Below are 12,420 nucleotides of genomic sequence, written 5' to 3'. Positions count from 1 at the left end.
ATAGCCATACGTATCGACAAGTCGCTCGTGGACATGTCTGCGTAGTTCCAATGTGCACCACCCGTGGACATTCGCTAGTGTACGGGGCGATTTTGCTATGACAGAAACTCTTATGGCCGTGGCCGCTCTCAGGCTTCTCTCTGCTATGACAGAAACTCTTATGGCCGTGGCCGCTCTCAGGCTTCTCTCTGGTGCTACCGAGTGTGGTATTACTGCTTCTAGACGAAAGCTGCGTTTCGATATTCACTGCCAGCACTGGAAATCTATAGCACATGTGACATGAAATATAGATTTGTAGCACTGGCAGTGAATATCGGAACGCAGCAGCATGTTTAGCATAATATATGTGAGTGTATGTACTGATGCATACGCAATCATCAGTGTATACGTAATAATCAGTGTATACGTAATAACGAAAAGCACGTGGCAGTTAAAGGCTGCGGTCCGTTTCATGCTTAATCGCGCATTTATCTATAGTATATGTCACGTATACTATAGATAAATGTGCGCTTAAGCATAAAATGGACCGCAGCCAAAGTGACAGTTAATAATAGTGGAAGTTTTATTATTAAAATGATAAACGAACAAAGTAACGAGATTGATGTAAGTATTGTTGTTTTTACTATTATTGTTGTTTTTAAGTATTAGTATTTTAATATTAATATATATATATATATATATAAATATATAATATAAAATATATAAAAAAGCATATGTATTGAGAAAAAATAAAAAGAATAATACTCTTGAATAATTGTTATTGTTAAATAAAAAATCTGTCGAAGCTATGTATTTAATTTGCACAGACTAATAAATATCTGTAAATTTTTATCATACATATAGTATAACGGTTCGCGCTTGTTGACTGACAAATATGTTTACGGTCGGTATAATCGTTATGAATTTGCATGTAACGTACAATATAATTTACATATACATACAAGATGTCAACGAAAGACCGCCTACTAAGTACATAGCGTTATTTTTCGTTAAAAACTGAGTTAAAAAGTCCTGAATTATTTTTTTCTATTACATGTAATAAAGAAGTAAGTATTGAGTAAATCAGGTAAATCAGCGCCGTGGTTTAGTCGGGCACACGTTAGTGAGCCGTACGCCTAATAGTGAGCTGTAAGATTATCTAGCTGTGTTTTTCAAAATACAGCTGATCTTGGGGTCGCGTGAGCCGCGTTTATAAACATGTTTGTTAACCGATGATCGCGTGGCCCAATCGCTTTTCGACAGGTATCTGTGAGAGCAGGATACAGCGCTCACGTGCGAGCCTTCCTGGAGAGCGATAACGTTTTTCTTCACAGAGCATTTCCGAGAAACCAGCTGTTAAGAAGTTAGCTTTATCGCCTGTTTTTCGAAAGGAGATCGTTTCCGAAATCGAGCTTTGTCTAAACTCTTGTCTTTTTCTTAAGTTACTTTATACTTTTCGTGTGAATAAACTTTATTTCAGTGTTACTTAAAAGATTAACTGTTACATTTATTTACTCGATCCCGGTCATTCCTTACAGTCTATTTATCTCAGAAGTGGGATTAGATGAACGGGTTTACTTCTTTTGTTCAAAGTNAACTTAGAAATTNAGACTTGGCAAGAACTCAGTGATTATAAATTTGTTGGCATCCGCGATATTTCGGTTTCGTGTCGCGCAGTACCGTTTCATTGTAGTGTTGATAATCGTTGCTGAAGCAGGGCATATTTTAAGTGTATGCCGGTAACACGATCGATCGCACGACGGCAATTAAAAATGGATCGACACGAATTGGAGACTCTCTCTTTGGCGCAGCTAAAAGAGGAGGCGCGTCGCCTAGGCGCTCCGGTGTCAGATGATCGCAGGTACATAATTGATGCGATTATGACATTGATGGAGCGTAGAGCGGTGACCGGGGGTGCGTCCAGTGCATCGCAAGGAGAGGCGAGGACAGCCTCAGCGACGGGCACGAGGACGACTGGTAGCTCTTCGTCGGCAGACGGTTCCGACGGCGCGGCCTCGTTGCAGCAGATATGTGCCACGCTCGCGCTGCAGATGCAACAGCAACAGCAAGTGCTAACGCAGATCTTGGCGACTATGCGTGATTCAAACAGTGGAGTGGCAGGCCGTCAGCCCAGGGTGGAGGCAGTGCCACAGGAGGAACGGTCTCTGTTAATCAGCGTTGAGAGTCAAAGAAGCGCATCAAATTCTCAGACGCAACTTTCATTATCATCGGTATCGTCTGCACAAGCGGTGAGTTTGCTTGCATCGCAAATTCCGGAGTTTGCCGGCTCAGAAACCGATAATGTGGAGATGTGGTTTCAACGTATTGAAAAAATGACAGATATCCATGCAGCTCCACAAGGCGTGATCTACCTAGCCGCGTCAAATAAGTTGACGGGTGCGGCTAAAAGATGGTTCGACCATGGCACAGGTGCGATGTTGGAGTCGTGGACGGGCTTCAAAGATGCCATAAACAGGAGGTTCAAGAAAAAAATACTTTTCCACGTTGCTCTGCATCTGTTGATAAATGGAATCAACAGCCGCTCATTAAAAGGAACGGCGACTTCGTTAAGAGCGCGCTCAGTTGACGAGTTCTTGGAAGAGATGCAGACTCTATCGGACATAATAAGAAACGGACACACGACGGACTCAATCAAACACAGTTTTACTCGGACACGAGTTGAAACGGACGCATGACAGTCTCAATCGGACACAGTCGCAATCGGACACAGTCCCATCGGACACAGACGCAATCGGACAGTCTCAATCGGACACAGTCTCAATAAAATATGCAGAGGTCTTGGTTTGCAAGATCGCTGAATGCGTAGAAGTCGTCTTTTGCGAGACTATATTCGCATTATTCTGCANTTCTCTGCAGATTGTTTTTTCTATATTAAAAATGTAACGTACAAAAGTTTACTTGGTGCTATTTTTTGATATTACTTTTTTTGTAAAACAGATTTTTAAAGAAAGTATGTTTAGTAGTATATAATTTTGTAAAACAGATTTGATAGAGAAACGAGTTTTTGTAATATGTATTGTAAAACAAACGTATACAAAAAAGTTTACTTGGTNTTACTTTTTGATATCACTTCTTTTGTAAAACAGAGTTTTAGAGAAAGAATATTTTGTAGTATATTGTGTAAAACAGGTTTTATAGAAAACGAATGTTTTGTAGTATTGTAATGTTTTGTAGTATACATAACAAAATTAATTTTTGATTTATTATTTAAATACAATACGTGTTGTGCGTGTACTTGGCGCCTGATCTTACCTTTTTTTGAAAAAGTAAATTTTTCGAGATGTCACACATTGTATTTTGTATACAGTAAACTAAAATAAATTTTTTTTATAGTAAAGTTTAAAATAATCCAAAACTGAAATAAATAATGAAGAACAGTTTGAGATAAGATTTTTAAGTTTAGTCAATTTAAATACAGTACGTGTTGTGTGTGTACTTGGCGCCTTTTTTACCTTTTTTGAAAAGGTAAATTTTTCGAGATATCACATATTCTTTATCTTGTAAAACAGATATTTTATAGAGAAAGAAGTTTTAGTAGTATGTAAAAAATAACGTACAAAACTCTACTTGGTGCTACTTTTTGATATCACTTCTTTTGTAAACTAGGTTTTTAAAATTTTGTATACAGTAAACTAAATTTTGTACACAGGTTCTTTTGTACAATAATAATATGAGATAAATGATTCGCTAATTTTTTTATTTTGTTATTCAAATTGTTTTTTATTTCTTTATTTTATTTTTTTTTCTGAACAATAGGAACACATTTATTTATTTATTTTTTCCAAGGAAAAAATATAAACATTTTTAGGATTTTTTGGCCAATGGTGTGTTTTAATTTGCGTATCAATTCCAAGCCAGCTAGAGTTTCCTTCTTTACACATACGTGTATAATGATTATTTTCAATACACAGCCCATTATTAAATACGGCATTCATTACTTTGTATAGCTGTCCATTTATTGCCACTTTAGTCGTTGGTACAGCACGTATATTTAGATTGTTTGCTGATATTACTTTACCATCTTTTGAAAATAATAGAAACTGAATGATAAGTATTTCTTTTGTCATGTTAATTCTCTTTTAAATATCTTATCATTCTTTTTACAAATGTTACATAAATCGTTGATTGATTCACACTAATGAGGAAAGGTAACACTTAATAAATCGTTAAAATCATAACTCTTTTTCTCTAAATTAATGACAGGGAGTGAGATTATAATATTATTGGATATAACTGTATTTGTATATTCACAATTTTTGCACCGTGTAGTGGAAGTTACTTCATGTTCGACTACAGTTTTTATAAAATCAAATTTTGCGCAAACAGCTAAAAGAAATTCAGATTCATCACGTTTTACATTATTTGAAAAGTTATCTCCTAGATATTGTCGTATTCTATATGTATTCCATTTTCATATTGATGCATTAATACAAATAAAATTTTTTCTTTATCATAATTAAATATTTTTTTTCTAATTATACTTAAGTGCAAAAGACATTGCAATATTGCAGGTGCATAGGATGAAACTTTATCGGTGTTTTGGAAACCACGAATAATCCAACCCGTACTTTTTTGAACATTTTGATGTGGTTCTTGTGATTCTTGTACAGAACTAATTACTTTTGATGATATCCATCGATTAGTATTTTTAACCTTACGAATTTTTTGTTTTGAAACACGAATCATTTTTGCTTCAAGTTTGTGTAATTTTTTTAACCTATTGTACTCAATAATAGCTTCTTCACTAGCTTTTGCAGATGAAGGATCATAATTAATTAAATTCAGTCCTTCTAAAGACGTTACTCGAGACAATGCAACATAAATTTGACCACCACTAAATACAGAATTACCTACATCCATAATAGCGTTCTGCAAACTCAATCCTTGGCTTTTGTGAATAGTGATTCCATAACTCAGACACAATGGAAATTGTTTTCTAATGACATATATTCTTTCCATGATGGGAAATTTGGCACATACTCTCTCAATTAAAAATTCTTCACCTGACGGCAAAAGAAAAGTTATTTTTTCTATATTATTATTCCATACATCTTTAACAACGGAAATCACTTTACCTATTGTACCGTTTACAAGTCCTTTGCTAGCATCAATGTTACGTCTTATCATAACTTTTGCTCCAATTTTAATAATAATTTTTTTTGCAAGTCCAGCTGTTCTTGAAGTATTATCTTCATGACTTGACAATGTTTTTACAACTTTTCTTTCCACAAAGCGATGACACTTTATTTTATCTTCTGCAATTAATACTATTTCTTCAGAAGTAATTCGATTTAGCATTGCCGCATTAAAAACGTCAAACATGTGACAAGTAGGTAGGAAACATACGGTATCTGTCGAAAAATCACTAATAAAATTACATAATTCGTTCAATCTACATTCCATAGATACACCTTTAAACGATAGTATTCTGGTTTGAAGGATTTTACAATCACACTGAGTCACTAATCCAATACATATTCTCGATAGTAACTCGCGATAAGTTTCATCTCCTTGCTGCCGCATATTGATTGTTAATTCATCGTAGTCAAACAATCTACTCCACAAATTAGTGGCCTCCAATGAACCAAGATATTTATCAATTTTTTCCTTTGATAAGCTCACAAAAACAGGATCATCGTTTACTGGAAGTAATTGAAACAAATCTCCAAATAGAAGAATGTGTTTTTCACCAAACCAACCGTCATCAGAATCAATAGTGTCAAATATTTGACACAATCGAAGATATATGTACATTAAAGTCAAATTAGATATCAGTGACATTTCATCAATTATAATCAGAATAACATCTTCGAGATCTGCTCGTAAAACTTTTAATACATGATCAGATAATTGTTTACATTTAGGAATAAAACCGTGTTCAACAGGCAATTAAAGTAGTCTATAAACTGTCAAACCGGTAACATTAAACGCTGCAATGCCAGGAGCTGCTATGGCAGTATCTTTCTTAAGATATTGTTTTATCCAGCATTTAATAGTTTTAATTAAGAAACTTTTTCCTGTACCACCGTCTCCGCTAACGTATAATCGTAAGGGTGAATTATCCGATTTTACAGTTGTAACGACTTTATCAAACACACATTTTTGATCTAGATTTAATTTTGCTATCATATCACATACATCGACATCTTTATCTATTTTCTCACCAAGATCTTTGAAATCTTGCATTGCTTCACCAGCTTTTATATTTTGAATACCTATTGGATTTTCTGGATCATCTTGCGATATATTCTGTTTGTTTAATTTATCATCTAAATATTTCTGAACCAACTGTTTCGCAGTTTCAAACGCTTTTTGCAATTCCTCTATTTTTTCATGATATTGTAATGCTCCTACAAGATGTAATTTTATTTTGTGAAATGATTCTGTATAATTATCACATCCGTTTCTAAGATCTTCTAATTTTCGCCATGGTTTAAACATGAGTAATAATGAAAAGAAATAATTCTCCGGTTGTGTATTCACATCGTATTTATAATGAATTATAAGATATTCACGTTTCCGTCCTTTAAGATATAGACCGTTATCTATTTTGTAATATACGACATACTTCCTTTTTGGTTTAATCTTCGTGATATCATACCACTTTGCAAATTTATAAAGAAATACATCTTCTAATTTTTTGGTCTTATTGGATAATAAGTATCTATCAATGACGGACAAAATATGTCCGTAGATTCTTTATTACAATTTTCAATTATTTTGCAAGTCTTTAATTTTCTATATCTAATTTGATTAACATTTAGCCATCTAATAGTCGTATTTCGATCAGTTCCGTATAAAGAAATACCTAATAACGTATCAGCAGCTTCGAGAGCTGCATATTCTCTGTTGTGCGTAAATCGCAAAGCAATATTCCAAAGATAACTTTCCAGTGATTGTTTTGGTTAATCGTACTATTGGTAATGCATTCTGATAATTCACATTTTCCCGCTTTATTCATATACTTTGTGACGTACCATGTAAGTAATGTTGATTTCTCGCCAATAAATTGTATATCCATATTTCCTTCCCAAGCAGTAAGAAGGACAGGATTATAATCATTTATATCACTTTTATTTTGTCTACGAGGAAGATCGTAAAGACTACTTCTATGTTTTACTTGCTTTTTACCTGTTATATATCGAACTTACGACATCTCTTATTGTTAATGTTTCAGTGACGGGACGAGGAAATCCAAACCGACATCTACGTACAACTTTACGTCTTCTCTTCTTAGAACGCAGACAATAATCGTTATGTTTGTGCATCTAATGCATATTAACACGTTTATATAACAACGGTGAAATGTCTTGATTTGGCATTTTGCAGCTTACATGTTGTAAAATAAAAGTGGAAACTTCTTCAGTAGAAGATTCTCTTATAATCGGTGCATTTTTAATCTAAATTAACAAGTGGAAATGTTGTATGCCTCTACCTTGATATTCTCGTCGCCAGAAATAATGAGTTTCTTCTCCGATCGGATGATCTTCAGAACATATCGTATAAAGGCAAGCATTGCTTTAAATTTGATATCAAAAAATCTCGATGTTGAGACAGGATCTTTTGCAACAAGTACACAAGTGCTTAACAAAGAATTATGCCACCCATTTACCTCACGTATATAATCTCCTAAATCGTTCCATAACCATTCGCTTGGACTTAACGGTAAAAACCACGTCGCAGGTCCATAATGTTGCGTCATGCAATTTAAATCACTTCTTGGTCTTCTCCAATATTGTTCCGTATTTCTTAATGTAGAAAATATTGTACTCAAGTTAGATTCTCACAGTTCTTTTGACATTGCTTCTAAATATTCTGCAACTGTGTAACGACATCGCAAGTTTGTTACATTCATTTTGTGATAAATTCCGCGACTTAACTGACAAACATTTGCATGGTGTAATAAAAAAATAAATATTTTTGATTTAATCTGTATTGTGGATGTTTAGACATCAAACGACATTTAATAAATTCATGGTCATTAAGTTTTACTGTTCTAGCTACATGTTGTCCGTTTTTACCAAAGGAAAATAAATCTGGAAAACACATTAAATCCAATAATTTCTCACGATTATCTAACGGTAAATCATGAACTTTTAGCACTTGAAATAAAGCTGTCGTACTTTTATTTTATTTTTTTTCATATAAAGGATAAATAGTGTATTGCTCGTAATAACTATCATTTTTATTTGTAACTTGTGTTAGCAGTGCATCACGATGTTCTGCTATTTTATTATCGTGTACATTATTTTCTGTGTCTTTTAGTTTTAATAATTCGTTTTCATCAAATGTGGTTTCTATTTCAGGTTCTGTTTCTTGCAATTGAAATTTGAAATTTACTTTGTTTAAACACAGTTCTTCGTGAGTATTTGGCAAACTAATTTTAGAATATAAAGGATTATTTGTTTCTAGCCATGTCAAAGCGTCAAATATTTTTTTGACATTCACCATTTCTTCCCACACAATGTTCGATTTTGTTGGTATACTTCTTATCAAAATATACAATTCATGGTTTATGTTAATTGGATCAGTATTATAACAAATTTTATTTAAAGTCTCTTGTAAAGGGAGTGGTAAATGAAACGTTCTACCTTTGATTTTTTGTGTCATTTGCCTTTGTGGCAATTGTTTGTTTATAACAGCTTCCATTTTAACAACAGTTTGAAATGCTTTAGCTCTTTGTACAAGAATGATTTTAAATGAATTAAGAGACGATATTACTTCAGGCACGTTGTCTACGAAAAGATGATTTAAAATACAATACGCAGGCATAATACCACTGCAAAATTTTCGAACACAATATTCACATATTGTGCGTCAATTTTCCTTTCTTTTACATAAACCATCAAATCTCTCCAAGGTGGACTGTCTATTTGTTTTTGAACAGTATTTATTTCTTTAATATTTTTTTTGTAACAAAGTCTTTTACATGATACACAAACATATCGTGGTATATCCATACAGCGTTTAGTCAAGGCTTTAAATGCATTTTGATATTTAGCAATGATATTGTCGTCACTCAAAACAGTACTAGGTTGCTGCTGTTTGTATATATCTGCTTTTTCTTGTGCTGAAGTAACAATGTCCTTTAATGTATCTAAATCAGCACAAGTTAAAGCTCTGTCTAGATTTACAAGCTTCTGATAAACATTCTTAAGGTGATAAATCAAACGCCTCATATTTCTCACTTTTGGAAAATGAGGTGATAATAATTGAAGTAAAATACACATTGCTTTACAAAGACTTGAAGTAATATAGCAACTGTGCTCATGACCTAATTTTGTATCTGAAGTTTTCACAGTACAATTAAAAATAGTTTCCAGCAATTTTGGTACGTTCTTTAAAGTACATATATTTATTGTTCGAAGAAGTTTCTCATAATAACAAATTAGAAATGGATCGTCAGTTTTGCATGAATTATTACACAACTACGACATTGTTGCTTGTCCTTGTATTAAGGGCAACACATTAACAATTTGTCCTTTCATATTCATCATCAAAGATTCTGCTAAATGTTTTTGATGATAAGTAGAATCAAGAAAATAATTTTCACACGAAGCTGTGTGTCTGGATATTCCACACAATGCATGTAATTTTTCATCAATTGTGGTACATTCCGCAAAAACAGTCAAACATATTTCTGACTTTTTCTTAAGCAAAGACAATATTTTAGAAATATCACGAATGTTACTGTTTCTAACAACAATACACTAACGTACGATTTTTTCTGCTTCCATTCTTTTCTCGATATTCCCTTTAATTTTAAGTTTTCTTAAATATTTGCAATAAAGTTTTCTTTAGAACCACAAATTTTTATAACATTATTTGATGTACGGATTCTATTATATTTTCTAATAAGTTTTACAGCTATTTTGTTACTATTTTTTCTTAAAAATACAGATTTTGCAAATAGACTTCTAACGTTTTCTTTTGCTTTGTATTCTAAATCTCTATATTTCGTACGCTTTTTAGCACAAATAGTAGCCGAATTTTTTATATACCATTGCTGGTTTCATTTACGATGTTGTTCTAAACAAGTAGATTGTACAGTTTGTTCATATCATTTACGCCGTTTAGCACGATTATTTTCTATATTTTCTTCATATCGCTTTCGTTTTCTAGTGTTTATCTTTTCTTTGTATTCTACATCTGTGTATTTTATACGCTGTTTAGCACAAATAGTTGCTGAATTTTCTTTGTACTATTGCTGGTGTCTTTTCCGCCGTCTTTCTAAAAATTTGCACTGCTGATCTTTATGTGAAAGTTGCTGCTCCTAATCAGTATTCTTATTTTCCTTAAATATGATGCTATCGCAATTATCGCTATTGTCACAATTAGTATTTAACACTAAAATTAGTATTAACATTAAAGATGACATCATTGATATCGTTTAAATTATTTTCAGATAATTTTTTTACTTTTATTGGAAGAATATTATTTGATATTGGTTTATTTTTTTCTATAACAGTATTCTGTTTATGGTTCTTGTCAATATATTCTTGAGATTAGTCATTAAAAAGTGGTATCATTTGATTCATTTTCTGTTTTTCCTTTTCAAGTTTACGTGTTATACGCATACGAGTCGCGTTAATTTCTCTTTGTATCACTACGAGTCGCGGTTGAGCGGGCGAGGGCGGTAAAAGTACTTCAGGAAGGTAGCTTTGAAGGGGGAGGAGATAAGGGGCGAGACGGGAAGGATTTTAAACGGTCTTCTTATGGAAAATGGAAAAGAGGAAAGGCCGAAGACAGGCGTGAGGAGGGAGAGAAGGCTGTGACTAAAAAGAACGGCGGAGAGAGGGAATGCTGGAAGTGCGGAAAGAAGGGGCACTTTTGCTTTGACTGTCCGGCTAATTTGTCGGGAAACAAGACTTAGTCGAGCTTCCGGGGGTGGGCTCGGCTGTGGGGTGGAACACCCCGGAGAAGTTTTTTGTCATAGTTAGATAGATAAATAAGAATGAGCGGGGGGCTATCAAGACCCTTAGTGTCACCTAGATCTCATGATCCTCTGCGACTCCCGCTGGTTATTTAACGACCATACTGATTTAGCCCGGCATTTGCTGCCAGGCTGCACAGATGGCCGATTTTGAATCTTTTCAGGTTCTCAGGCTCCACAAACATGGAGCCTAAGAATCTGAACCTCTTGAGTACTAGTGAAGNGCAGCGGCACAGTATGTGCACGCTGTCTTCTTTTTCCTCCTTGCAAAATCTGCAACTACTCTCCTCAACTAGGCCTAGGTTGTATAAATGTGCCTTAAAGGCCCAATGCCCTGTGAGTAGACCGATACTCAATCTTTGTTTGTACTTACTCATTGTCAGTAGTTCCTTTGTCCTACCTGGCAACGGCTGAGTCATCAGGTCTTTAGCTTGGCGGCAGCTCTTTAGTTTCTGCCAAGATGCTTTATGCTCCTGCTTCAGCCAGTCCTTGATGTAGTTTTTCCCTACAGCAAAGGGTACTCCAACCTTCTGGCAGGCTGGTTCCTCTAGGGTACCCAGTTTTGCCAGATTATCAGCAACTTCATTGCCTTGGATACCTTGATGGCCAGGTACCCAGATTAGCGTGATTTTGTTGCTTTTGCCCAGTTCATTTAGAGCTTGCATACAGTCCCAAACCACTGATGATTCAGTGGTGGTCTTAGCGAGAACTCCTATGGCTGCTTTGCTATCTATATAGATGTTGATCCTCCTAGTTTTTGTCTCCCTTAAGAGTAGGAGTCTTGCGCATTCCAGGATGGCCAGGACTTCCGCTTGAAAGACCGTGGCCAACTTACCTAGGGAGAAAAACTCTCTGTGATTGGATCCCGGACTGTAAATGCCTGCTCCAAAGCAGCCGTTTGCTCCAGATCCATCAGTGAACCATGCATGTTCGCCCGGTTGGATCTGAAGATTTTTATTTTTCTAGTCTGCCCTGGCGGTTAGGTTTATAAAAAACGCTTTTTCCACCTGGTACTTTCTGGATATTCTGTCTTGTTTATAGATAAAAGGGGATTTGTGGAGAAACCCGAGTCTGGTGTGGCCCGACCCGAATTGTTTCCACCCCCCCTGACATCTTAGCCTGTATGCTGTGAGTCTGGCAGCACTGATGATTGTCAGACTTAGAGGTGGGATGCAAAGCGCCACCTCCAACGCCTCCGTTAGTGTCGTTCTCATAGCCCCTACTGCAGCTCTCAGGTAGTTACCTTGCAGGCTTTTTAGTAGGTTCTTTGACTCCGTCTTTTCCACTCTAGGCCACCAGACAACAGCAGCATATGTTAAGTTCGGTACTAGTACCGCCTTGTATATCCATAGGGCAGTGTTTAACTCGATGCCCCCGGATTTGCTCATGGCTCTCCTACATGCCCAGTAAGAGGCATGGAATTTAGATCTTTTTATTTCAAGATGTTTTTTCCAGTTCAATTTGGTGTCTAAGTGGACTCCCAAATA

General features: G+C 35.1%; 2 protein-coding genes across 2 annotated transcripts; both read right to left on the bottom strand.

Annotated features, from left to right (window-relative positions):
• Window positions 1-2,741: 2,741 nt before the first annotated feature.
• On the bottom strand, window positions 2,742-9,179 carry LOC109863000 (ATP-dependent DNA helicase pif1-like). The gene is made up of 6 exons (XM_020443174.1): window positions 8,963-9,179; window positions 8,592-8,735; window positions 5,916-6,350; window positions 5,454-5,849; window positions 4,718-5,351; window positions 2,742-2,850 (listed from the first exon to the last, which is right to left on the bottom strand). The coding sequence occupies exons 1-6, from the start codon at window positions 9,177-9,179 to the stop codon at window positions 2,742-2,744; spliced, it is 1,935 nt and encodes a 644-aa protein (XP_020298763.1).
• A 1,846-nt stretch (window positions 9,180-11,025) lies between these two features.
• LOC109862999 lies at window positions 11,026-12,321 on the bottom strand. Its single transcript, XM_020443173.1, has 2 exons — window positions 12,045-12,321; window positions 11,026-11,813 (listed from the first exon to the last, which is right to left on the bottom strand). Exons 1-2 carry the CDS (start codon window positions 12,319-12,321, stop codon window positions 11,026-11,028), a joined length of 1,065 nt encoding a protein of 354 aa, XP_020298762.1.
• Window positions 12,322-12,420: the final 99 nt, after the last annotated feature.

The sequence above is a fragment of the Pseudomyrmex gracilis genome, unplaced genomic scaffold (assembly GCF_002006095.1).
Source record: "Pseudomyrmex gracilis isolate BER0280 unplaced genomic scaffold, ASM200609v1 scaffold_2855, whole genome shotgun sequence".
Taxonomy (NCBI): domain Eukaryota; kingdom Metazoa; phylum Arthropoda; class Insecta; order Hymenoptera; family Formicidae; genus Pseudomyrmex; species Pseudomyrmex gracilis.
Note: the sequence above shows the minus strand (reverse complement) of the source record. Positions and strands in the feature narration are given on the sequence as shown.